At 43.2% G+C, this 27,679-nt stretch overlaps 1 protein-coding gene across 2 annotated transcripts; it reads right to left on the bottom strand.

Annotated features, from left to right (window-relative positions):
- Positions 1-1,781: 1,781 nt before the first annotated feature.
- Positions 1,782-26,739, bottom strand: TTC4 (tetratricopeptide repeat domain 4). Of its 2 annotated transcripts, XM_045064585.1 has the most exons (11): positions 26,553-26,739; positions 25,833-25,950; positions 24,933-25,094; positions 21,205-21,282; positions 19,422-19,546; positions 9,540-9,626; positions 7,444-7,510; positions 7,293-7,338; positions 6,582-6,663; positions 5,038-5,120; positions 1,782-2,975 (listed from the first exon to the last, which is right to left on the bottom strand). In XM_045064585.1, the coding sequence occupies exons 1-11, from the start codon at positions 26,661-26,663 to the stop codon at positions 2,873-2,875; spliced, it is 1,062 nt and encodes a 353-aa protein (XP_044920520.1). In that variant the 5' UTR covers positions 26,664-26,739; the 3' UTR covers positions 1,782-2,872. The 2 variants fall into 2 exon arrangements, with proteins under 2 accessions (XP_044920520.1, XP_004751659.1); XM_004751602.3 differs by having other exon boundaries at positions 7,293-7,510; positions 26,553-26,738.
- Between the last annotated feature and the right edge of the window lie 940 nt (positions 26,740-27,679).

Below are 27,679 nucleotides of genomic sequence, written 5' to 3'. Positions count from 1 at the left end.
GTAAAAGAATCTGGGTACATGGTTTGTCCAGCACCATAACTCCGTGGTGAGTGCGACTTAATTTCTCTACATTCCCTGCCTGCCCTTGTATACCTGCCAATGGTGTTTCAGGGTAGCTTAAAGGGATCTTGCCCCCCCCACCCTAGGTCTCCAGCTGCCACCCCAAATCCACAGAGGTAACCACACAGAAGTTTGATGGTCCCACCTGTGTCCCTGACCCCCGGAAAGCTACATGCCACCCCTGTGAGGAGAAGGTGTCCCCAGTTCATGGGAAAGACTCCGCCTCAAATCCAGGATGTGGAGAATGCTAATGCCTAGGCCTTGCTCCTCCTTCCCTCTGGTCCTGTTTCCTCATCTGTAAAACGAGGTGGCAGATGGTTGAGTCTTTGTAAGAGCTCTGACTCGGTTCTGCTTGTTTTCCAGGTAGGGGCAGGCCACCTGCTGCTGCCTGGGATCCCCCTGCCTGTAGGGGGGAGAAGGAACAGTTATTATCTGGGCCAGTGGGACACCTGCTCCTAACTTCAACCAGGCTCTAGTCCTAGCCTCCGTGGCCACCTCCTAAGTTTGTGCTCTCCCACTCCCTTAGAGAGGATGGCACAGGTCAGAGAAGGCAGGGTCCATGGGCCAGGGAGGCCAGAAGCCGCCTTGGGGAGGGTGCAAGGCAGGCACATGGGTTTGAGCCCAGAAATGTTGCTGATGCTTGTGTGTGCAGATTTGCTTTTTTTCATTCATTAGTTCCTTTCTTCATTTATTCATCCATCCACTCATCAGCACACACACAGCTCCCTATGTCACACTGACTGTGTGTCTAGTCGGACTAGACACTAAGACAAATCTCCATCTGGCCTCTGCCAACTGAGAGCTTGCCTTCTGGAAGGTTTTGTGCAATGTTTCTCAAACTCAGCATTATTGGTGGTTTGGCAGATGATGCTTCATTGTGGGGGCTGTCCTGTGCACTCTAGACTACTTAGCAACATCCCTGGCCTCTACCCATACATGCCACTAGCATCCCACCAAGTTGTGACAACCAAAAATGTCTCCAGATATTGGCAGGTGTGCCCTGGGGTGCAAGTCACCCCTACTGAGAATGGCTGGTCTGACGCTGCTGATCTGCACAGAGGTGCCGTGGACAAGCCTGTCAGGTGGGTGCCATGACTCCTTTAGAGGGAGGCTCCGAGTAGTCTGTTCTCACGGGCATAGCAGGTCAGCAGCCGCCAAGGTCCCGGCTGTGGTCTGTGGTCTGCCATGGTAAGTCGCTCCTCCCCTTTCTGCTTTTACCCACCCTAGCCAGAAGGGCAGGGCTTAAAGCTGATTGATAACTGGGCCAGCCAGAAGGCTATTAAGGAAAGGACTGGGTGGTGGGGATGAAGTCCCAGAACTTGGTTTCTCAGGGGTTTCCAGGAAAGAGCTGAGTAAGCTGTCTGCTTCCCAGATGAGTGAGGTGGCATACCGGGACCCACTCTGCCCCAGGTCAGTGAGGGCGTTGATCCATGGAAGCCTGCACTGGCCGCCAGGGTTGCTGCTAGCAAACTGGCTTCATACAGAGGGCTAGGTTCTTACAAAGATAACCAAGCAGCAAGTCTCTAGCTGGGAAAGCAAATGGCCTGGATACGGCCTAAGCCAGGCGAGAGTCGGGGTGGGACTTCAGCTTCCTGGGCCACAAGCCACATGCAGACACCGCATCTGGAAGGAAAGCTGCGTGGCTCTTTTGTTAATATACCACAGCGAGCTGCCCTCCAAAGACAGTGAAGCACACGCACAAAACCTCAAATTAGTCCATCTGAAGGACAGCAGCTGGTTTCGGTTTAATGATGTATTACTTAGATTTGACACAGTTAATAACCCCCAAATCTCATTTATTTCTCATTCTTGTTACGATCAATGGTTGCAGGTCAGCTCCTTCAGACCTGCTCCATGTGTCTTACCATTCTGGCACCCAGGCTGATGGGACAGTTGCCAGCTGGGAGATGTGTTCCCAGGGCAAGAGGAAAAGCATAAACTCATCACCCAATGCTCCCCAACCTCCCATCTAGACGTGTCCACCCCCGTCCCTTTGCCTCCCCGGTGGGATGGGGCGGATACTGCAAGCAGGCCCATGGCTACAGGTAAGGATATAAACTATCCTCTAGGAAGGAGCGAACAGCTGCACACAAAAATACAACCTGTGACAATGACTCAACTGCCAAAAATCCTAAAATGTGAAAACTAGAGAGGAACTCAAGAGTTTACCATCCAAGTCTGTCAGTTTTCCCTATTACACAGATCAGGTGAACTGGTAAACTTGTTAGGGGTTTTGCAAGATCCCGGTTTATAGGTCTTTATGGGTGCAGAAACATAAGCCAGCTTTTCTGACCTCATGTCACTCCAAGGATATCTAGTATCCCCACAGAGCAAGCCTCTCTGCTCATAAGACACCTGGAGGCTTGAGTTCCTCAGCCTGAATATCTTAAAATTATTTGTATGGTTTGTGTATACATGTGGTTTGAGGGGTAGCTTTTCTGAAGCATCTAATACCACAAAGGTCCAGCCAGAACCGTGGACCTAGATCCCGAGTCCGTGTCCAACAAAGGCCAGGACTTCCTCAGGTCAGATGCTGTGTTAACTGTACGATGGTCTCTTCAGAGATAGAGGCTGGTGGTAACACAGCTCACAGTGAGTCCAGGCATGTCATGACAGAGATACAGAATCTTGTATCAACAGAAAAGAGTGGAAACCAGCTGGAGCCTGGCACTTTGACTGGAGAGAATGCAGTTTAGGGAAGTCAGCAGCTCTCCCCTACCCCTGTCCCCACGGTGGTGACATAGCTTGAGCTGATTCCAGGCAGAGGTGAATGAAGGAGGAGATCCAGGGAGCCTGGCTCCGCCTGGCTTGGTTACTTTACTTGGTGCACCTTTCTCCCCTGGAGGTAATTCCTACAAAAAGCAGAGGTTCCTACACAGACCAGAAATGCTGGTGTCAGGGCTTTTACAAAGTACCTGCAATGAACACAACAGAAGAACGGGTTAAATGAACTGCAGTCTTAATCATCCATGCACCCACCCAGCCACATTCAAGGTGAACCTTTGGATGTAAGTCAACATTAAAATGTCAGTTTAGCACATTTATTTGTTCGGTTGTTTACATATCTGGCAAATGCATTTGGACCTGTCCTGTAGCATCATGTCTGTGGCTAAACATGAAATCAAACTTTAAGAACATCCATTCATTCATTCCTCCCTCCCTTCATCCTTTCATTCATTCAACAGTGTGTGCCCAGGGTAACTTGGGCCCCTTGCTAAAAACAAACAAAAACCTTCATTCCTGCTTTCAAGTCCTGAGGGAAAGGAGATAAATAATCAATTAGTGATAGCAAAAACAACTGTAGAAGCATTTGTGAGGTACAGCCTTAGGGCATGATTCCCTCTACAGGAAAGGGGAATCAAGAAAAGCTTCCTGGCAGATGCCTTATCCATCTTGACTTTAATTTAGAACAGGAGTAGTGATGAGGCAGGGGGAGCAAAAGCAAGGAGGTACGGGGCACCAGAGCATTTGCTGTTGTTGGGCATAAAGCAGGTATAGTGGGGCAGACTGGAGAGGTGGGCAGGCCTTGGCTTCCCAGACTGAGGAGTGTTAGCATCACCCAATGTGTTTGGGGGGGGGGGGGGCGGCTGTATCTTAGCTCCACTCAGTTCAAGGTCTTAAGTTGCCAGAATCCTGTCCTGAGCAGCCTCTTACCTATGCCCGTTATTTAAAAAGTAAACATTTTCAACAGCGTTTACATTTTCTGAGAAGCATGAAACTGGCTTTCCTCCACAGATCTACTTTTTAGATTTCTCCCCCAGTTTCTGGAGATGGGGAGAGTGGACCTCAGGCCTTTACAGAACTGTGGTAATAATCTGCTAATAATGGAAAAAATGAATAGCTAAAAATTTGCCTGGAGACAAAGAGATTTAGTGCCAGAAAAAAACACTAAGAAAAGTCATCAATCATATCTGAAGAAATCTACCCCTCCTGCCTGATAAGCCAAAGCAGAAGCATCATGACCAGCTGGACCGCCTACCAAGTCAGTCACCACATCACCAATTCCCATTCGATCTACCTCTGAAATCTCTCGCCAATCTGCCCCTTACCTCATGCCTCATCATCAACTCGTACATGTAAAATCTGTATACTACTCTATAAATTTTACCTACATGTCCTCTGGGGCTCCACATACCACTATCAGGATGAAGTATGCTCCTGAGCAGGGCGTTCAAGCTTTCATGAATGGCCCTAGCCCAGGTCTCCAGCCTCTTCCCCGCCATGCCCAACCACCCTCATGCCCAACACATCAGACTCCTTTAACCTAAATGCAAGAGCATTTGCTTTGCTCAAAGCTTAGGGAAAAAGAGTCTAAGAGTCAACTTACAAATCTACTGAGGGGATTCCGTTATGGTCCAGGAATACCCCAAAGGTGAACAAAAAGACAAAAGCCAACTCCAGCTGGGCTGCCACAGGTACTAACTAAGATGCACTCTTATAACAAGACTGGCCTTTACAGTTTACAAAAGCACTTGGACTCCTACTCTCTCACTGGCTCTCAAACACCTGAGAAAAATGCAGGCAAGAATTAGTATTCCTATCCGAAAGATGAGGAAACCTCCCCAGGGAGGCAGTATGTGTTTACAGTCGCACAGCCAGTAAATGATGGCATCTGACTTCACAAACCAATGTTCTTTCCATATAACAATATCAGGAGACACACGCACAATAAGAAACAGGAGTGCCAGGTTTAAGGTCCAACAGCCAGACAGCTTGTCCCGTCTCAGACCAGCCCCATCACTTCTCCCCATCTGAGGGTTTCCTAGCTGCATCGCGACATGCTGAGTCATACTGAAGGCTGTTTGGCCAATGACCTGGGCCAGATGCCATGGTTGCCATCTCACGGTTTTGTGTCTAGGGCGAAAGGGAGGGGCATACAAGGCAACCCATCAGCAGTGGAATGAGACCCTGGCTGTACCGCTGGGATGGCACCTGAGCATCTTCCCTGGTCTGCTCAGCCTCGTGAAGGTGGCTCACCTGGGGTGCTGCAGCACATGCAGCAGCGTGCTCTTGGGAGGCACCCGGTAGAGTTCTGTCCCTGCTCCATCCTCAAAGTAGACCTGCAAGAATAACAGAGGAACAGGAATCAGACACAAATATAGGGCCTCAGCAGCACTATGCATGTTGAGGCCAAGTCTAGGAAAAAGCTAAAAAGATGGCAATGAGTCCTTTATAGAATTGTGGAATATAAAGCACTCAGTCCTCACCCCCCATACTAAGAAAGGTATTATGGGATCCATTTCCAAAGATAGAAAGAAGGCTCAGAGAAGGGGAATAACTCACCAGTAACACCCAGCTAGCAAACAGAGGAGCCAAGATTCAAACTCAGGCCTGTGAGCCTTCCCTTCCCTAGCGATTCAGTCCTAGACCCCTTAGATGTAGAGGCAGCTATGGATGTCCAAAGCAGGGGAAGAGCCCGAGGATGAGAAGGATGATGGCCCTGTGCAGGTGTCGAAGCCCACGCAGGGTGAGGAAGATGTCCATACAGAAGGGCTGGCAGAGAGTGAAGGTGTCAGAGCCTGGTCACTCGAGGGCAGCCTTGCTGGAAGCTGGCCAGCATAAGCCAGGTGATAAGGGTTACCTGGTAGAATGGCTATCCACGATGAGATGTCAGAGCCCATGTGGTTGAGACAAGTATTCTTGTGAGGGGACAGCTGATACAGGGCCTGAGACTTAGATGGTACAAAGCCAATTTCCTAATTTTCAAAGTTGGGATTATGAAGGAAAATATCCTTGTTTGTAGGAAACTGACACTGAAGTATTCAGGGGCAATGTGGCATCAGTTGGCATCTTACTCTCAAATGGTTACTAAAAGAGAAAGTCTTTGTACTGTAAGCTGTGATTTAAAAAAAAAAAAAAAAAGGTCCCAACAATGGAATAATGGAATACTATTCAGCCTTAAAAAGGAAATTCTGACACAGGCTGCAATACGGATGAAACTTTTAGACATCAAGCGAAGTGAAAAAAGCCAGATACAAAAAGACACAGTAGATGGTTCCACTTAAATGAGGTTCCTAGAGTAGTCTCATTCATAGAGAGAGCAAGTAGAATGGTGGCTGCCAGGGGTTGTAGGGAGGAGAGAATGAAGTTACTGTTTCATGGGTGCAGAGTTTCAGTTTGGGATGATGAAGTGGAGATGAAGAGCGGGAATGGCTGTACAACCACATGAGTGTACTTAATCCTACAGATGCAATGGTTCAAATAGTAGATTTTATGTTCTGTATCATTTGACGCTATTTTTTTTGAAAGATTTTATTTATTTATTTATTTGAGAGCGGGAGAGTATGTGCAAGCATAAGCAGGGGGAGAAGGAGGTGGAGAAACAGGCTCCCTACCAAGCTGGGAAACCAACATGGGGCTCGATCCCAGGACACTGGGATCATGACCCGAGCAAAAGGCAGATGCTTAACCCACGAAGCCACCCAGACACAATTTTTTTTTAAAAGCAATAGAAACTTGCCCCCCCTACCCCATCCCTGCAAAAAATATCCCATCTAGGAAAAAGGTAAAACATCTCTTACCTCTAAATTATCAGGGCAGTATTTCTGCTCTAAATCCCAAGAGGGCGTTTCACCAAACATCACCATTAGATGATCAATAAACCTAAGGATATAACATGTACTTTCTGAGTATTAATAATTCATGATCTATTTTCCAACATCACAGTCCCTGGACACCCATTCAGATTGCTATCAAAAATGTACAAAACATGAAATGCAGGCCTAAGCCATTTCGAGCCAAAACCATCTGGTTTAAGCCAAAATGTAAATGTGTATTACTTGTCCTATTATGACAATAATTTTCTTTAAACTGACTTAGGCTTAACATTCCTTACAATGAGTAACATTCTAAGCATTAACCCTATGGAATCACACATTAAACTGCTAGTTATATTTTTTCTAATAAATAGACACTTCAATTACTATGCATATACTACCTAGCATGACTTTGTATCTCACTAGAGATATGTGTCACTGTTTGACAAACAGGACTGTGGTGCTCTACTTACTATCCCAGTCAGGATGATGGTGAGACTTGTGTCTGTCATTGCAAAGGTAGTTATAGTTAGTAAAAGGAGAAATCAGCTCCAGGATAGAGAGATTATGCCAAACCAGACTGTTAACCCTCTATTCTCTTCCCTCCTCAACCAAAAATCCACTTGTCCCTCTCCTGAGGGACAGCAAGGAAAGAGCATGTCAGCAAGAACAGAGGGGTCTTGGGCAAGTAAGTACCTGGAGTCCTCGTGAAAAGCAGCGATGAAGTCCGACTGGGCATGCTCTGGGTACAGAAGGAGCACGGGCCAGCTTAACCTGCCCTGCTCATCAACATTCAGCCTGGCTCCGTAAAGGTTCGCCGAGCTGAGCCCACCCAGGAAAAGCTCACCTAGACCTTCAGAGTCTGAATCATCATCCTGATCAGCAACTTCAGAGATTAGCTTGATGTTCCTAGCCTGGATTAAAAACAGAAATATATAAACCTTATTGTGTGGAAGGATGCAAGACCATTTCAACAGCAGGGAAACCACCATACTGTGAGCCCCCCGGAGCTAGCTCTACACAACTCATCTTCATTACCCCAGAGGCCCGGCACAGCAGGGATAACTCACCTTCACCAGGATTCCACCACATACTGGACCTTGTATCACAGAAAAAAGCTAGACATGGTTCTTGCCCTTAAGACCCCACTCATGGTCTAGTGGGCAAACAGCTATGGATATAAATACAATATAAGGTGAGAGGAAGTGGAGTGCAGAAGTGCAGACCATCAATAATTAATTCTGCCTGGGGGCTGGAGAAGACTGGGGAATGCTGGGCCTTGAGCAATAACTATGAAAGGCAGAGAAGTTGGAGGAGTGGGGAGAGGATGGAAAGGCATTCCACCTCCAAGGAACAGCATATGCAAAGGCAAAGAAAAGATCAAGAGTGTAGCATATTAAAAAATGGCAAGTGTGTTGGTTTAGCTAGGACATGGAATACTAAAAATAATACATATTGACCTAATCTTGACTGTCTCATGGAAATAAAGATAAATCAAACGTCTGAATAGAAGAGTTGTCTCTTTATGTAGGTGTGTGGAGGCTAGCACAAGAGGGGAAAGTTACATGCAATCTAAAATTATTTTTGATGGGGTGCTTGGGTGGCTCAGTGAGTTAAAGCCTCTGCCTTTGGCTCAGGTCATGATCCTAGGGTCCTAGGATCAAGCCCCACGTTGGGCTCTCTGCTTGGCGGAGAGCCTGCTTCCCCCCCACCCTCTCTCTGCCTGCCTCTCTGCCTGCTTGTGATCTCTGTCTGTCAAATAAATGAATAAAATCTTTAAAAAAATAAAAAATAGAATTACTTTTGATACCTCCTAAATCAGGGGCTGGCAAACTTTCCCTTAAAGGGTCAGGGAGAAATATTTTAGGCTTTGTGAGCCAAATGGCCTCTGCTGAAATTAACTACTTGACTCTGCCACCATAGTGTGAAAAAAGCCATAAGTAACATATAAACAAATAGGCAGGGCTGTGATCCACTGGCTCCTGCTTTAAACCATCAGTAGAATATGGTCTGTACATACAACTGTTAGAGTAATTCTTATGTACACTGAAGCTTGAGATGCAGGATCAAACTAAAGGGGAGATGCAGGATCAAATTAAAGGGGAGAGCCAAATCAGGCCTGTATGCAAATGGGCATTCCAATATTCTACATTTTAGAAAATGATCAAATCTCTCACTGTGAGTGGGGATTAGCAGGAGAATCTGTGGAGTATTCCATCCTGCTTAATCTGTTAACAGGAGTTACAGATTGTTATGGGGAGGCACTAGTGGAGTCCATCTTGGTAGTGTGAAGTTCTCAAAGTCAACAAGTAACTTAAATGGTGCATAATCTGACTCAACAAAGAATGAAACCAAGAACCCACTCTCCAAACTCATGGCAGGTGTCTTATCCTTTGTGAAGACCAAGCAAGCCAGAGCTCCACAAATGCCTTGCCGGGTATCCAGTATCCAGGTAAAAATAAGATCTGGCTCAGACTACATCCATTTATAATGCAGGGAAGAAATGAATGGGTCGAATTTTTATTGTTGTTAAAGAAGCAACATCCTAAAAATTCAGATTTTTTCAGGATGCAGTAGCTAAGAGGAAGGACCTGCCTCTGATACACATTAGCTGTGTGAGGTTTCTTCACCTCCCTGAGACCACATCACCACCTAGCAAATCAGAAGCTAGAAGATCTACCTCAGAAGGCCACTGTGAAGACTAAATAATGCTTAGCCCACAGCAACTATCCAGTAAGTACAGCTTACCTGAGATCAACATATATACACAAGCAGGAAGGCTGACTGAACTCAGGGGGTCTGATTCCAGAGCCCCTTCAGCACACTGCTTCACCAAACCAAAGAGAAAATGAACAGACTCATTCAGGTAAAGCATCCCAAGACAGGTTCCTAACAAGCTTGAGGATTAGCAAGACCATATGGGCCTGAGGTTTGAGAACTCACCTGGATGGCCTGAAGTAAAGCCTCATTCTGATTCTGCTCCTTCTTTTCTTTCAGCTTTGCTTTCCTGATATCCCTCTGCTCAGTTCTCTAAAAATGAAATTCAGACCCATCAGTGGCAGGAGCTTGTTACCCCTTCTGTCACCCCAGCCTGCTTCTTAGTCTCCAGTATCTGTCCAACCCAGGTTCCCATGTCAAGCAATATCAACGGCCTGAGTCAGTTCAATTAACATTTTAAGAGAACACACCTAATGCCAGAACTCATGGCAGCAGAAATTTAAAAATGTATAGTTCCCATACACACGTTGCTCAGTCTACTGAGGGGGACAAACAATGAAATACCTGTTATGTATTACCCTGCTGATGTGAATCCAGTACTATAAAATAGAGTGGAGTGACCCTGCTCCACTGAGGAGGTAGGTTTAGATGGACACAGAACATTCCACCAGATGGAGAAAGTCATTCTCAGCAGAGGGACTGACATCAGGGTCTATTGGGTATTTCAACTTCTCTGGAATGGCTGGAGTATAGGAAATACTGGAAAAATCCAGGGTAAGAACTTATCAGAGGCTCTGCCCTTTGCCAATTACAATCCATGAGAGAAAAACATTACCACTCTACTTAATCTGGCAGAAATATAATTTAGATTTCCTTTTCCTGCAAATCTGCCCCAAAGTAGTTGATTCTGCTCTTACCCTCAGGATCATATAGATTAACAGAGGTCAGCAAACTTTTTCTAGAGATTTTTTTTTTTTTAGAGACATTTTCTAGAGATTAGTATTTTTAGGCTTTCCAGACCATGTATGCTCTCTGTTGCATATTATCTACCTTCTTTAGTTGTTTATAACTCTTTAAAAATGTGAAAAACATCTTTAGTACACAGAATGTATAAAAACAAGCCACGGGCTGGATTTGGCCTTGGGGTCAGTTTGCTGACTGACCCCAAGTCTGATCTAAACTACAGTACCAACCATCCCTCATCCTTCCCACAAAAGCCTCACAAAGGCTAACACAGATCTTCTATTTCTCATGAAAAAAGTCTACCCTTTCAGGGCGACAATGACTGATAACTCTTGTCCATTCCTCCTCCAATCCAGTCTGCCAACAGAGCTGCAAAACTGCCTTCTGCTGTTGGGAAGTCCGATTACGCTAACCAGAGTACTCCACCCCATTGATACCACTAAAAACCATGTCCAATTCTACCTTCACAGTTGAGCTACATCCAACCGCAGTGTCTGCTCCATACTAGAGAATGATTAAGAACGATACAGACTCTGTCCCTGTTGTTTTACTCTGATTTACACTATACATGTGAGTGACGTGGCTTATGAAGTCTCATATGAAGTTTGGAGTCTTGGCAGCCACATAAAGTAGAATGACCACCAGGTCAGAGGAGCCCTGAACTGCGAAGTCTGCTGCCCTTTTAAAAGAAAATCAATTTTGTTGAGGAATAATTTATAGATTTTAAGTGTATAGTTCAATGAGTTTAGACAAGGGTACCCAACCTTGAGTACCCAACATTTCAATCAAGATGGACACTTCTATCCCCTAGAAAGCTCCCACATGCTCCCTCCTATCCCATCACTGATAGGTTTTTTTATTACCAACTAATGTCCCACTGTATGAATATCACACTTTGTTTATCTTCTTCCTGTTGTTGGATAGACACAAGAGTTGTTTCTGGATCACTCTGAATAAAATAGGTTGTGACTGTTCTTATACAAGTCTTTTTATGAGCATCCATTTCTCTTAGCTAAACACCTCCGCACTTCCCACCGTCCCCAACCCCTGGCAACCACTAACCTGCTCTCTGTCACTACAGATTTGCCTATTTTGGATATTTGATATATATAGTCATACAATAAGTGATCTTTTATATCTGGCTTCTTTCACTTACCATAAATGTTTCTGAGGTTCATCTACATGCTATCTGTACCATACTTCATTCTCCTTTATGGCTGAATAAAATTCCATTGTATGAACATACCACACTGTATTTATCATCAGTTGATGGACATTTAGATCATTTCTACTTTTCAGCCATTATAAACAGTGTTGCTATGAAAACTAGTGTAGGGGTCTGCTTCTGCCTCCGACTTCTCCCCTCTCATGCTCTCTCATTCTCTCTCAAATAAATAAGTAAAATCTTTTTTAAAAAGAAAGAAAGAAAGAAAACTCCTGTGCAAGTATTTATTTTAATACTTTGTTTCAATTTCTTTGGGTATAAACCTAAGAGTAGAGGTGCTGGTTCATATGTTAATTTTGTGGTTAAATTTTTTTTTTTAAGATTTTTTATTTATTTATCAGAGAGAGAGAGGGGGAGAGAGCGAGCACAGGCAGACAGAATGGCAGGCAGAGGGAGAAGCAGGCTCCTTGCTGAGCAAGGAGCCTGATGTGGGACTCGATCCCAAGACACTGGGATCATGACCTGAGCCAAAGGCAGCTGCTTAACCAACTGAGCCACCCAGGCGTCCCTGTGGTTAATTTTTTGAGGAACCGTTAAAATGTTTTTTTTTTTTTAATATTTTATTTATTGAGAGAGAGGGAGAGAAAGCATGAGCAGGAGGAGGGGCAGAGGGAGAAGCAGACTCCCCGATGAGCAGGGAGCCTAATGTGGGGCTCAATCCCAGGCCCCTGGGATCATGTCCTGAGCAGAACGCAGATGCTTAAATGACTGAGACACCCAGGCGCCCCTGTCAAAACTGTTCTCTATAGTGGCTGTCATTTTACATTCTCACCAGCAACATGTGATGGTTTCCATTTCTCCACATCCGTCTCAATATTTGTTATTTTCCTTTGAAAAAAAATTATAACCATCTTAGTATGAAATAGTATCTCACTGTGGTTTTGATTTACATCTCCCTACTAAGAATGTTAAGCATCTTTCATGTGCCTTTTGGCCATTTGTGTATCCTCTGGAGAAACATTTGTTCACATCCTTTGACCATCTAAAAAATGGCATTGTCTTGGGGCGCCTGAGTGGCTCAGTGGGTTAAGCCTCTGCCTTAGGCTCAGTTCATAATCTCAGGGTCCTGGGATTGAGCCCCGCATTAGGCTCTCTGCTCAGCAGGGAGTCTGCTTCCCCCTCTCTCTGCCTGCCTCTCTGCCTACTTGTGATTTCTCTGTCAAATAAATAAAAATAAAATCTTTAAAAAAATAAAAAATAAAAAAAGGTGTTCTTTTAATTATTGAGATATTAAGAGTTCTTTATACATTCTAGATAAAACTCCCAGAACAGATTTATGATGTATAAATACTCTCCCACCCTGTGGGCTGTCTTTTCATTTAATAATGATAGCCTTTGAAGCAGAAGCTTTTACTTTTGATGAAGTCCAGTTTACCTTTTTTGTTTCTTGTGCTTTTTGTTTCATATCTAAGAAACCATGCCTAATCCAAGGCCATGAAGATTAATGCCAACATTTTCTTTGAAGAGTTTTATTATAGCTTTGCTCTTCCATTTAGGTCTTTGATCCATTTTGTATGTATACGAGGTAGGGGTCCAAATGCATGCTTTTTGTGCTGATATGGAAGACTATTCTTTCCCCACTGAATGGTCTAGGTACCCTTGATGAAAATCAACTGTCTATAAATATGAGGGTTTATTTCTGAGCTCTCAATTCTACTGCACTAATCTGTAAGTCTATCCCCTTCTGCCAGTACCACGATGTCTTGATTACTATAGCTCTACAGTAACATTTGAAACTGGGAAGTGTGAGTCCTCTATTTTTTTTTTTTTTTTTTTAGGATTGTTTTGGCTAAACTGGGTCCCTTGAATTTACATATGAATATTAGAATCAGTTGATCAATATTCTGCAAAGCAGCCAATTGGAAATTTGATGCAGACTGAGTTGAATCTGTATACCAATTTGGGGAGCATTTTCATCTTAACCATATTAAGATCTGATCCATGATGTCTTCCCATATTTTTAGACTTAATTTCTTTCGGCAATGTTTTGTATTTTCAGATTATAAGTCTTATGCTACTACTGTTAAATTTATGCCTAAATATGTTATTCTTTTAGATGCTATTATAAATGGAATTGTTTTCATATTTGAAATGTTCACTAAAAGTCTATAGAATACAACTGGGTCTTGTATATTAATCTATCATACCAGTTTACTAATCTATTAATTCTAATAGGATTTTTTGGTGGATTTCTTAGAATTTTCTATATACAAGATCATATCATTTGCACCTAAAGTTTTACTTTTCCTGTCTATTTTTGGAGGATAGGTTTGCTGAATATAGGCTTCTTAGTTGACAATCTTTTTTTCAGCACTCCTAATGTCAACCCATGGCCCTTCAGGTCCCATGGCTTCTGATGAGAAATCAGCTGCTACTTTTGGGGGAGCAGAGGGAGAGGGTCAGAGAAAATCTTAAACAGGCTCCACGTCCAATACAGAGCCCTACACAGGGCTTGATCTCACAACCCTGAGATCACATCCTGAGCCAAAATCAAGAGTTGGGTGCTCAACCTACTGAGCCACCCAGGCATCCCTCAGATGTTACTTTTATTGAGGCTCTCTTGTACGTGAAGAGTCTCTTCTCTCTCGATGCTTTTAACTTCTTTATGTATGACTTTCAACAGTTTATAATGCGTCTGAGTGTAGATTTCTTCAAGTATCTCCTACTTAGAGTTTGTTAAGTTTCTTTGAAGGGTAGATTATTGTTTTTTTAAATCAAATCTGAAAAGTTTTCAGCTATTATCTCTTCATATATACTCTTGTCCCTTTTTCTTTCCCTCTCCTGGGACTCCCATATCTATGATGATACTTGATGGCATCCCACAGGTTCCTCAGTCTCTCTTCATGTTTCTTTTTCTTTTTAAAAAAGATTTATTTATTTATTTACTTTTAAAGAAAGAGAGAAGGAGAGAACATGGGTATGTTGGGAGGGGCAAAGAGAGAGAAAGAGGAGAATCTCAAGGAGACTCCCCTCCGAGTGTAGAGTCTGATATAGGGCTCAATTCCATGACCCTGAGATCATAACCTGAGCTGAAATCAAAAGTCAGATGCCCAACTGACTGAGCCACCCAGACATCCCTCTCCTAATGTTTCTTAATTCTTCTTTCTCTCTTCCTAACACTGGGTAATCACAACTGATCTATCTTCACAGTTCTGTTCTTGAACCCTTACATGAACTTTTCAGTTACTACACTTTTCAACTACAGAACTTCTATTTGATTCTTTTTCAGTTTACTGACAGTCTCTATTTGGTAAGTCATCATTCTCATATTTTTTTAGTTCTTTAGACATTGCTTTCTTTCTTCCTAGAACATATTTCAAAGTGTGGTTTAAAGTCTTTGTCTTGTAAGTCTCATGTCTGGGCTTCCTCAGGGACATTTTCTATTGATTTTTTTTTTTCCTGGGTATGGGTCATACTTTCTTACTTCTTTGCAAGTCTTGTAATTTTGTACTGAAAACCAGACATTTAAAATAATACAATGTGGCAACTCTAGAAACTGGATTCTTCCTCTTTCTTCTCCAGTGTCAGATATTGCTGTTGTCACTGTTTACTTTCCTAAACTAATTCTGTAAAGCCTGTATTTGGTTTTACGTAACCAATAAAGTCCTTAAAACACATAGCTTAGTGGTCAGCTAATGATTGCGCAGATTTCCCTAAATGCCTGAAGCCAAAGTCTCCCACTCTTAGCTGAGGGGCTCTCTTGTGTGTCTTGCGGCACACCTTCAACACTCACCCTAACAATTTACACTTCAGCCTCAGCCTTCACTTACTGCTTCCACAGAGCCTCCAAGTCAGCCAGAGGTCAGAGCTTAGGGCCTTCTTAGATCCTTCCTGAGCACATGCATAGCCCTGGATGCACATGGGACCTTACTCCAGGAATATGCTGGAGCTTTTCAAAGTCCCTGAAGAATCTCATTCCCCCCAGCTTTTCCTTTTAAATATTCTGCTAAGCCTACTGTTTGCCCCAGCATCCACTATCTCAGGCAGCTGCAATTTTAAATAACTGCTTCTGTTTTTGACACATCCCTCCTTCCCAGCCACACTCCCTCCCCCAACAAAAAGCTTTTCATACTGGTATAGCTCCAAGATGAGTTAACTATAATCTGCCTTGTGAGTGAGGTCTTCTAGGAGACCACCCAGATGGTCCAATAATGGCAATTCTCTGGGAATGGGGCTTTGAACAACCTCTTATCTAGTCTGCCTCTTCTGATGGCTGCTGGATTACTCATTTTCACCACGATTCTTTCAAGGCTACTGTGGTACCAGGGAGGGAGGAGAAGGGGACAGGGCAAGTTAAAATGTCACAAAACTTGCTGTGCTTATAAAGGTTCAGCTATTTTTCTAGAATACACACTTCCCAGATTGCTATAAACCTTTGGCTCATTTCAGAGCTCTGAAAAAAGTTAGTGACTCTGAGCATTTTTGCCAGTTTTCCATAGACTTTATGAAATAAAGAATTTTAGATCTTTATTTGGCCATTTTTGCTGATGTCCCTTCTCTCTGCTGATTTATCTACTTGTTCTATCAATTACTGAAAGGGATGTTGACATCCACATCTATTTGTAGATTTGTCTCCCTCAATTTTTTTGCTTATTACATTTTGAAGTTCTGTTATTAGATAATGCATATTTAGAACTGTTAAGTCTTCTTAATAGGCTGACCCTTTTATCATTTAATAAAGCCATGCTTTATTTCTGGTAATGTTCACTGCCTTGATGGCTGTTTTGTTGGATTTTAATATAGCCACCGGAGATCCATTGCTTACACAAGTCAAGCACATAGGAATCCAGCGTCAGTTTATACTCAGATATAGAATAAAACTTACACTCAGCCAGCAATGTCACCCATGCCCAGTTGTCAGGCTTCTGGGCCCTGATATCTTTCTTTAACTGTGTGCCTGTATCATGGAATATAAATCAAAACCACAATGAGATATCACCTCACACCAGTTAGAATGGCTAAAATTAACGAATCAGGAAACAACAGATGTTGGCAAGGATGCGGAGAAAGGGGAATCCTCTTGCACTACTGGTTGGTGGGAATGCAAGCTGGTGCAACCACTCTGAAAAACAGTATGGAGGTTCCTCAGAAAGTTGAAAATAGAACTACCCTACGACCCAGTACTTGCACTACTGGGTATTTACCCCAAAGATAGAAATTTCGTGATCCAAAGGGACACCTACACCCCAATGTTTATAGCAGCAATGTCCACAACAGCCAAACTATAGAATGAGCCCAGATATTCAGTTGTTGAAGTGTCCGCCTTTGGCTCAGGTCATGATCCCAGGGTCCTGAGACTGAGTCCTGCACCGGGCTCCCTGCTCAGCAGGGAGCCTACTTCTCCCTCTGCCTGCTGCTCCCCCTGCTATGCTCTCATATGCACACACGCTTGCCTGCTCACTCTCTTTGACAATAAATTTTTAAAAAGGGGAGGGGGGTCCTAGGTGGCTCTGTTGTTGGACATCTGCCTTTGGCTCAGGGCATGATCCTGGGGTCCTGGGATTGAGCCCCACAACGGGCTCCCTGCTTGACAAGAAGCCTGCTTCTCCCTCTCCTACTCCCTCTGCTTGTGTTCCCCTCTCTCACAATGTCTCTTTCTGTCAAATAAATGAAATCTTTAAAAAAAAGAAGAAGAAGATGTAGTATATATGCAATGGAATACTACTCAGCCATCAAAAAAAAAAAAGAAATCTTGCTGTTTGCAATGATGTGGATGGAACTAGGGGGTATAATGCTAAGTGAAGTAAGTCAATCAGAGAAAGACAATTATCATATGTGTTCATTCATATGTAGAATTTAAGAAACAAAACAGAGGATCGTAAGGGAAGAGAGAAAAAAAGTAAAACAAGACAAAATCAGAGAGGGAGACAAACCATAAGAGACTGTTCATCGCAGTAAACAACTGAGGGCTGCTGGTGGGATGGGGTAACTGGGTGATGGGACATTAAGGAGGGCTTGTGATGTAATGAGCACTGGGTATCATGTAAGACCGCTGAATCACTGACATCTACCTCTGAAACCAATAATACATTATATGTTATTAACTGAATTTAAATTTTAAAAAGATATCTATAGAAACAAGAACCAAAGAACTGCACCTGTGCTACAGGATCCGCAAGCTTTCATTTAGGTCCACTAAGGGTTCTTCTGTGGATTAACTTGGCTATGTCCTTCTTCAGTAGCTCTCTAGACATTCTCTCCTATATATACCACTTTTAGAAATTCTGGCTCACCAGTTATCTAGGCTCAGAATTCTGTTACTGAGCCACGTGAGTCAACAAATTACCTACTCTTTCTACCATTTTATGTGACCAGAGTGACTTCTGACTAAAACCTACCCCTTTGCAGGGAGAGCTGCAGGCTTCCATAGCACTGAAAATTCCCCTTCCCTAGTATAAGCAATGAAGACAGACCTAGACCAGGAATCAGATCTGAAGTCTAGTTCTGGCTTTCTGAATAGACATGTAAGGCAGCACTGCATAGGGACTAAGCACACAGATTCCAGAGCCAGACTGCCTGTTCTGACACCCAGCTTAACCACAGCTATGTGACTCAGGCAGCTTCCTGATCTCTCTGTGTTTAGCTTCCTCACTTCTACAAAGTGAATTAGAATAGTTCCTACCTTACAGGGTTGTTGTATGGTTTAAATGAATTCATGGAAGTGAAGATTTTTAAATAGCACCTTGAAGATACACACAGTGAACACTATCTAAATGCTGGACGTTAGTTTTGGTACTGCTGGTATTCTCTTGTTATTGTTTTATCATCACTGCTGCTACTATGTACATATGCATTTCATCACGAGTTATACAAATCTTAAAGCTGGGAATTACACGATACTGTAGAAGCTTCGGGATTTAATTTTTTTTCTTTTTAAAGATTTTATTTATTTATTTGAGAGAGAGACAGTGAGAGAGAGCATGAGAGGCGAGAAGGTCAGAGGGAGAAGCAGACTCCCCATGGAGCTGGGAGCCTGATGCGGGATTCGATCCCTGGACTCCAGGACCGTGACCTGAGCCGGAGGCAGTTGCTTAACCAACTGAGCCACCCAGGCGCCCAATTTTTTTCTTTTTAAAGATTTATTTAAGAGACAGGGTGTGTGTATGTGTGTGCACGCATGAGCAGGGGCAGAGGGAGGAGACAAGCAGACTCCCTGCTGAGTGGGAAGCCCGACACAGGGCTCAATCCCAGTACCCTAAGATCACTGCCCAAGCCGAAATCAAGAGTCAGACCCTTAACAGACTGAGCCACCTGGGTGCCACTGTTAAAATGTTTCTGTCAACTCCTCTCCTCTCTTTAGAGAGATTTACACAGTGTGCAGACTGTATTATTGCAGCCTTATGCTATTTCTCATTTATTCAAATCACAATAGCTATGGATTTATCAACTCCTTACTGTAAGTCAAGAAATGTGCTAACATACACACACACATTCTCATTTAATCCTTATAAAAACCTTTGAGGCATATATTACATTCACTATTTTCGAAGAGGGGTTTGAGTTTTAGAAATATTAAGGGCTTGCTGATGGTTATGCTTTCTCCTGTCTGGAATGTTCTCCAATCCTTATTCCACTCTCCAGTGGAGTACACTCTCGCTCAGTCTTCAAGAGATTAGACACAGACATCACCTCTTTCAGCAAACCTTCTCTGCTACCAGGACCTCTGCCCTGCCCTTGTCCAGGGCAAAGTTAGATACTATTACTGTATTACTATATATTCTTGCTTGCTTCTGTCACATTGTAACTATTTATTTATGTCTTTGTCTGTGTCCTCCAGAGTTCCAAAGGTAGGGAATAGTTTTGGGTTTTGTTTTTAAAAAAGAAAAAACTGACAATGAGCCAAAAGACACAATTTGGGAAATACTAATAAATCAATGCTAAGTAACAAATGCCAACTGGCTAATGATTTTGCCACCAACCTTCAGCTTGTCTGCTTTAGCCCTCATTTCCAGAAGCTTCTTCTCTCTGGCATCTATCTGCAGCCCTTCATCACACCAGTTAACAGCCTCAGCAAAGTTTTTCAGTTCCAGATGGCATAAGGCACCTGTAGAACCCAGAACCTTTAGAATACGTGGACAATATGCATGGAAAGAGCTCCCCTCGAGCAGGAACCAGCCGCCATCCCCAAACTCCACCAGCTACCAGTCAGCATTCTGAAGAGAAACATGATGTTTAAAGCCCCTTCTACTGCATTCCCCAGACAAGGAAGAATATTTTACTTATCTTAGATCAGAAAGATCTCTAGGGCCCATTCAGCTTAAAACTCCTGTAAGCCTCCCTGTCATTAACAACTTTTAAAGTAGGGAAGGCTACAACTTAATGACAAAGTGCACAGGGTTTAGAGTCAGACAGATCTGAGCTGGAAATCTGGCTCTACTCTTTACCAACTAGACATTACATAAAACACTGAGCAACTCTGAGCTTCAGGTTCCTCATCTGCAAATGAGAACAAAGTTCATCTCAGATGATATTTAAATAGAGAGAGAAAACAGAATTGACCTCAACCATTCATCAAAGCAATGGCAAGACCAAAGACATTAGGTCTCTTCTAAAATTGTTCCTAATGGCTTCCAGGTTAACCTGCCTCTCCTCTCACCACTTTTGTTGTTCTCCAGTAAGCCTCTTTAGATTTCCCGCAGAATTTCCAAATATCAGAACTGTAAGGGCTTAGATGTCAAGAGAATCCAACCTCATCTTCCAGACACCCACTGACACTCAGAGTGGGTGTCTTGCCAAGGTCACATGCTGAAGTAAAACTAACAATTCAAGATTTATAGACTCCAGCTTGTTCCAATTCCATAGGACTACAATGACTTTAGTTGCCAATCTTTGAAGATTTAATTTATTTATTTGACAGAGAGATAGCACAAATAGGCAGAGAGGCAGGCAGAGGGAAAAGGAGAAGCAGGCTCTCAGCTGAGCAGGAAGCCTGATGCGGGGCTCGATCCCAGGGCCCTGGGGTCATGACCTGAGCCGAAGGCAGAGGCTTAACCCACTGAGCCACCCAGGAGCCCCAGTTGCCATCTTTGAACAGTACCTTCTTTCCCTACAGCTGAGGGACATGGATCTACCTATACCAGCCCCTAACTATACATACCTAAAAATTCATTAACTTTGGTAAAGCATTTGACTTATGATAAAACAGTCGATCATGGAAGTATAAGGAAGATAAATATGTGGTGGATAAATTAAAGTTTACTAAGCACCTCTGAGCGTCTCAAAGAAAAGGTAAAGTATAAAAGTAATATAAGCACTATTATTACATAGAAAGGTCAGACCACAAAAGAAAATATAATCTGGGAACAGCTCAGCATCAAAGTTATCAGCAAAGGTCCCATAACTTATCTTTTAATTAACATGGCATTTGAAGATCTCACCTTTCAAACAGATAATTTGGAAAAAAAAATTAGAATGTGGCTTTTGGAATTACTTTAATTTTATTACTAATTTAAAATGAGGAGTTTCAATTTCTCCACAAATTCTTAAAATATAAAGGGTTTTATTATTCTCTGGGAAATTTTTTTTTAAATGACATGTGATCATTGATAAGGACCAGTAACTTAATATCAAGACTGCAAAAATAAGGTGACTTCAATAGTATCTTAGCACCTTAATATCAAAGCTTAAAATGCCTCAACTTTCAGTGCAATGAGTGGCAACTTTTCCGTAAAGACAATCATACTGTGGTTCTACAATACTTACCTCTTACTATTGCTTTGAGGTGGCAGGGTTTTAGCTTTCTGGCAGCCGTCACATCATTGAGAGCAGAACGAAAATTGCCTAACAGGCACCATTTAGTAAAAGAGAAAACAAGACTGCAGTCAGAATATTTGCAAAATTTCATTTGTAGAGACACAGACATTTCTGTATAGTCTTGGAGAAATATACATCAGAGTGCAACAGTTTTTTAAAAAAATATATAGTTGTGCTCATCAAGTCTAGAAATACTTGTTACACTGGAAGTCCATGGAACTGTAAATGGCTAGCACGCCCATGAAAAGATGCTCAACATCACCAGTGACTGAAGAAATTAAAATTAACATGGAACTGGTAGAAATTAAAAACAGGTAATATCCAGGATGGGTGAAAACATGGGAAAGGGGCACTCTTATGGGTAAATAAAAGAGCAAATTAGCATGCGTTTCTGCGTATACTCTGACCCAAAAATATTCTTCTAACAACTCATCCATAAAAATAATTGGACAAACATGCAAGGATAAATGTAAAAGCATGTCAACTGCAGCATTAGTTTTATTTGTGAATTATGAAATGCTGGTGATACCCTAAATATCCTCAATGCAGTAACAATTAAAGAACTCTGGTAAATCCACACTACTAAATACTATGCAACCATTAAAAAGGGTGATTTATATGTGCACATAAAAGGCATGATAGGATGCCTGTGCAATACTGTTTTAACTGGTTGTTCTACTATAAAGTATCAATATTTTTTGTAAAACAAACCAATCTAAATATACCAACATATGCACACACACATATATATTTGTAAATGCATTTTAAAAAAAAATGTGTAGGGCAACCTGGGAGGCTCAGTCAGTTAAGTGTCTGCCTTCTGCTCAGGGTCCTGGGATGGAGCCCCAAGTCAGGCTCCCTGCTTAATGTGGGGAGTCTGCTTCTCCTTCTCCCTCTGCCCCTCCCCACCTCGTACTCACTCTCTCTTAAATAAAATCTTAAAAAAAAAAAAAAGTGTGCTATCATACATACTGTATCCAAACTGGAAGGGCATAAAGGAGATTTCCACTTTTAAACATTTGGTATTTTCCCATTACTTTCACTTCTAAAAATCTAGTGCAGAGGTCAGCAAAATTTTTCTGTAAAGGGCCATACAGTAAATACTTCAGGCTTTACAGGCCACATACGGTCTGTTACACATTCTTTCTTTTACAATCCTTTAAAAACATAAGACATTTTTAGCTCACAGGAGGCCAAGGATCCAGATGTGGCCTGGGAGCCAGTTTGCCAAATCTGGCTTTGGCTTTAAGAATAATCAGGATTTGTGGGAAAACTTAACTACCAACTGTGTTCATTACTGCATTATTTTAAAAAACCTAAAAGCAGCTATATACTCAATACCACCTGTGTAAACACTGGTATGTCCAAATGATGCAACTTTATGTAGCTTTTAAAACAATATTCACAAATATTTTTAATGACAGGTTTAACTAATCATGTTATAAAATTAAGTGAAAGGAACTGAATACAAAATTGGAAGGACAGGGACGCCTGGGTGGCTCAGTTGGTTAAGCAGCTGCCTTCGGCTCAGGTCATGATCCCAGCATCCTGGGATAGAGTCCCACAGGGAGCCTGCTTCTCCCTCTGACTCTGCCTTCCACTCTGTCTGCCTGTGCTCGCTCTTGCTCGCTCTCTCTCTGACAAATAAATAAGTAAAATCTTAAAAAAAAAAAAATTGGAAGGACAGCATGATATTAACTATGGAAAAAAATGTATATAAGAGATCCAAAGACCTCTGGTTAAGGGTGGTGATCGAATATAGGGATTTAACTAAACCTCCACTACTCTCCCCCTTTCCCTCAAAGTGCCATAAACCCACGGAGACAAGAGTAAGAACACAGAGCACATTTTAAAGCTCGAGAACAAAAGGACAATGGTTAGACGAATCAGGACTAAGAAAACTGAATTCTAAGCCAGCAGAGGGAAAGCCCCAAAGCTGACAAGCTGAACTGCAGAAACTCAAAGGACTAAGGAACTGACAGCACTGGGTACTTCTTGAAGTGCGGGTAAAGGTGACTTCCAGTTAGTGCACTTCAAATCAGACCTGATTCTATACTAATCCTACCACTGTGCAGCCTCAGACAGTTCATTTTACTAAACTGACTGAGTACTCTGCTACAGTTCCATGTTCTACTACCTGGCGATAAAGCTGTTAACCTCACCTACCTTACCTAGTTGCTATGAGGTCAAGAGGAATAACAAATGTGAAAGTGCTCTGTAAGCTGTACCAGTGAGATCTCATTTAAAGAATGACTGTGATGATTATGCCTCTGCTCCTCTGACATCACACACACATGGTTTTCTTGTTGCCAGGTGCTTCTTCTGGTCTGATTAGCCCTACACATGACAGTCTTTAAGTTCCCCAAAGACAGGAACTATGCAGCTGCTGCTCACGGTGCAATGCCTAGCACACAGTAAATGCTTTATATATATTTACTGACTAAGGAAACAAATGAAACTCCTTCCGGAAAAGAACCAGATCTTACTCCTCTCTTCGACACCACTAGCACAGAACAAGAACTCAAGTTCATCTGCTGAAGAAAATGTATTCCTCCAGAAGTTAGAAGAACAGTTTTTAGTCCATGTTCCAGTACTCATCAGAGGGTCCCTCTCTGGACGTATGTAAAATAAGGGGGTTGGTTGGCCCAAATAATCTCTAAAGTTCTATACCACTCTTAGTATTTGGAATTTTATAACGAAACATGCTAAAGGAGACAACAGTTGGAACAGACTACGGTTGGGGAGAAACACTGCTCAAAAGGTGATGAGGCCCAGCAGACTCATCCCAGCTAGACTGCAAGGCTTATTCTCTACCAGCCCTTCAGAGGCCCCAGGTCTCTTTAATAACAAGTGTTTCCCAAAGTCCCGTCTGCAGAAGAGTCCTGCGTGTTAGTAAGTGTTACCTGAAAAGGGGGCTTACAAAACTTAAGAATGAAAGGGTAAAGTTCTTTGCTGCAGGTCATCTTGCATCTTTAACACACTGTGCACTGCAATCTCCAACAAAGCAGCAGCACTGTCCAAAGAATATTTTTCACTTCAGGTCCCAGAGAATACTCTTTGAAAATTCTCCCTTTAATGGGGCGCCTGGATGGCTCAGTGGGTTAAAGCCTCTGCCTTTCGGCTCAGGTCATGATCCCAGGGTCCTGGGATCGAGCCCCACATCGGGCTCTCTGCTCAGCCAGGAGCCTGCTTCTTCCTCTCTCTTTCTCTGTCTGCCTCTCTACATACTTATGGTGTCTGTCAAATAAATATATAAATAAATAATCTTTTAAAAAAAAGAAAAAGAAAATTCTCCTTTAAGATAGTTTCTCTCACACAAAAGCCTCTTTGCTTGAGTCCTTCTAGCATCCTTCAGAAGAGGGTAAATGGCCAAAACAAAAAACAAAAACACGTTTTTTTAGAGAGAAGCATTTGGGCTAAAAAAAATCTCAGATCATACCAATTCATATATTAAGTATGTCACTCATTTGGTTCAGATAGCAAGAATTACACAATCTCTCTAGTTTCCCTTTTCACCCAGTCTACCTGGAAGATCAGTGTTCAACTAGAGTAATCTAGCTTACCTTTCTGGATTAAGCAGCTCGTTTTGTGACATTCTTAAACTTTGCACTGGCCATAATAATGACTTTTACCATAAGTTAATCCTTTAGAAAGCACCAAATAATAGAATAAATTACCTAGATAGTACTGTGCTGCTGCCCGGTTGGTATAAAGGACAGCATTCAAATCAGGGTCTGTGCATTTCTTCTTTAATCCTTCAGTATACGAAATCACAGCTTTTTTATAGTCTTTTTCTTTAAAGTAATCATTGCCCTCATCCTTATAAGTCTTGGCCTGTTCTGCAAAGAAGAGAATAAATAATCATTTTCCTATTTTTTTAAGTCTCATTAAAAATATATCCTAAACCATACAATAATGTTACATATGATAAACCAAATTAAAAAAAATAAAACTCAAAAATTAATCCTATAGGTATCAACATGGAGAAGCAAAGTCATGTGTATTTAATGCTACAATCAATTCCAAGTATCTTACAAGGTAGATTATTAGACACTTGCCAAAAAAATAAATAAATAAAAAGATGCATAAAGAAAAAAAAAGTATATTTATCCTACCGTTTGAAGGACTTTTTTTTTTTAATAACTGAAGAAATGGAGGGAAATTACACTTTTGTTTTTGCTTATATTTTATTCCCTGGAATGCAAATTTCCCTCTCTTCACCTTAGTAAGCGCCTATAAAATTGTTAAGAATCAGTTCAAATTTCTAATCCATTGTTAGCCACTGGTACCTCCCCCTCTTCAGTGTTCCCTCGGCACCTAGTCCATAGCCACATGTGGGCACTTATCACATACACACAGAACAATATGGCTATCCACTGCAGCATGAGACCTTTGAGGGCAATCTTATTCATCCCTTTATCCCCAAAGCCTAGCATTGGGGGCGGGGGGGTGGATAGCGTATGTGGAATAGTGCCCAATGAGCCCAGGCTAACTACTTGTTATCAGAAACTTTCTGACTCGCTCTTTATCTCAATTTAATGGAGACACAAAACAAGTATTAGACTCCTGTAAGATACCTTCTGGAGATCGCTCTTCGTCAAAAATAATGGACTGGAGGCAAGCCAAGTCAGGGTTCTCCTTGGGATCAATTTCAGATGGCGCCTTCTTCATAAACAGGGGGACCTTCTCAAATTCCTGGAGTTGAAGAGAAGAAGGAACTACAGGAATAAGACTGCAAAGGGCAGATCCAATTCCATATCTCTCTATCAACGTTTTCTGACTCCTCATGCTCTGCAAGTCATCATTAGCTCGCTCGCTCCCTCTCCACGCCTCAGTTTCCCACGTGTAAGAGGCAAGCGCAGGTAAAGATCTCTAACGATTCTTCTGGGGCTCACAATCTCACGAGGGCGGTGGGAGTCACCACGAACTGAGCGATCTTTAGGTTCCAGACACTTCATCCACCGTATCCCTTCACTCCCACCGCGATCCCACAAGACTGTGGCTCTAGTTAGGGAAATGTTAACAAATGGGACACGGGCTCAGAGAAGTGAAGTAACTGGGCCAGCAAGTGCTGGAGGCACAGGTCTCACTCCAAAACCCGCCCTGCCCTCCTAAAGGTACTGGCCGCGAAGACGGCCCCCCAAACCCCGGGTCCTAGTTTCCAACACTCCCAGGTAGAAACCACCTATCCCCGGGCAGGCCCGCGGTGGGGGTCGCGGGCGCGGGAGGCGCCTGCCAGTCAGCCCCGGCGGTCGCGATGACGCAGCCACACACGTGCGGGGCCCCAGGCCGCCCACCTCCTCCCACTGGTCCTCGTGGAAGCCGCCATGGTAAGGCTGGCTCTGGAACTTTTCCAGGAACGAGTCCATGGCATCGTCGCCGGCAGCGTCTGGCTCGGGCACCTCCATGACAACCCCTCCTCAGCCCTGCCGCCACGGTTCCGGCGGCGAGAACTGCCCGTCCACTTCCGGCTGCGCGGGTGCGTTTCCCTCAATCCTCCGGGCCGCGCCCGCCCGTGCGCCTCGGGTTCCGCCCCTTCTAGGGCCCGGCCGAGCGACTCCTCCCCGCCCCGCCCAGTACTTCCCCGGCCCCGCCCTCCCCTCCCTGGAGGCCGCCCCGCCCCCGAGGTTTTGGGGTGGTGGGTTAACCCAGCGTCCCAAAATGCCCCACTATCGCTTCGTTCACTCATTTGTTCAGCCAGTCAATACATGTTTCCCAAGCTCCCTGTGTGTTCAGGCCTATGGTGGTTGCCAAAGCAGATCAAACCCCACTCTCCAGGAGGTGATAAAACCTGGCGATTCACAGACCTGTACCCCTGGGGATAAAAATATATGTTTATAAAAAATAAAAATAATTTTTAAAAAGATAGTGGAAGAGACAGTAAACACAGAAGATACAAGAGGCTGTTAGGTGCTAGCAAAAGCTATCGGAGGAAAAGTTTTTATTTATTTTTTAAGATTTATTTTGAGATGGAGAGAAAGAGCGTGCGCGCACAAGTGTGCAGCGGGGAGGGGCAGAAGGAGAGGGTGGTCCCAAGACGAGTCCAGGCTAAGCAGGGAGCCAGGTGAGGGGCTCAACTCAGGATCCTGAGGTCATGACCTGAACTGAAATCAAGAGTTAGAGACCCGGTCTGTCGCGATCGCGCTCTCTCTCTCTCTCTCTCCAAATAAATAAATAAATAATCTTAAAAAAAAAAAAGGTTAGAGACCCAACTGACTGAGCCATCCAGATGTCTCTACTGGGGGGAGGGGTGCGGCTTAAACGGGGTGTACATGCTTTCTAGCAAAGGAGGAGTCCCAGAGTGGCCAGGGCCTATCTGGAGAAAAGCCTTCTCTAGGGAATGACAGTGCGCTTCCCCAGGGAGGGGAGCTGAGGCTGGGAGGTGGGGGGTAGCTGGAACAGAATGAGAAAGAGGGTGAGTAGG

Source organism: Mustela putorius, unplaced genomic scaffold (assembly GCF_011764305.1).
Source record: "Mustela putorius furo isolate JIRA1106 unplaced genomic scaffold, ASM1176430v1.1 tig00003853_pilon_pilon_pilon, whole genome shotgun sequence".
NCBI lineage: Eukaryota > Metazoa > Chordata > Mammalia > Carnivora > Mustelidae > Mustela > Mustela putorius.
This window is presented reverse-complemented; position numbering and strand designations above follow the sequence as displayed.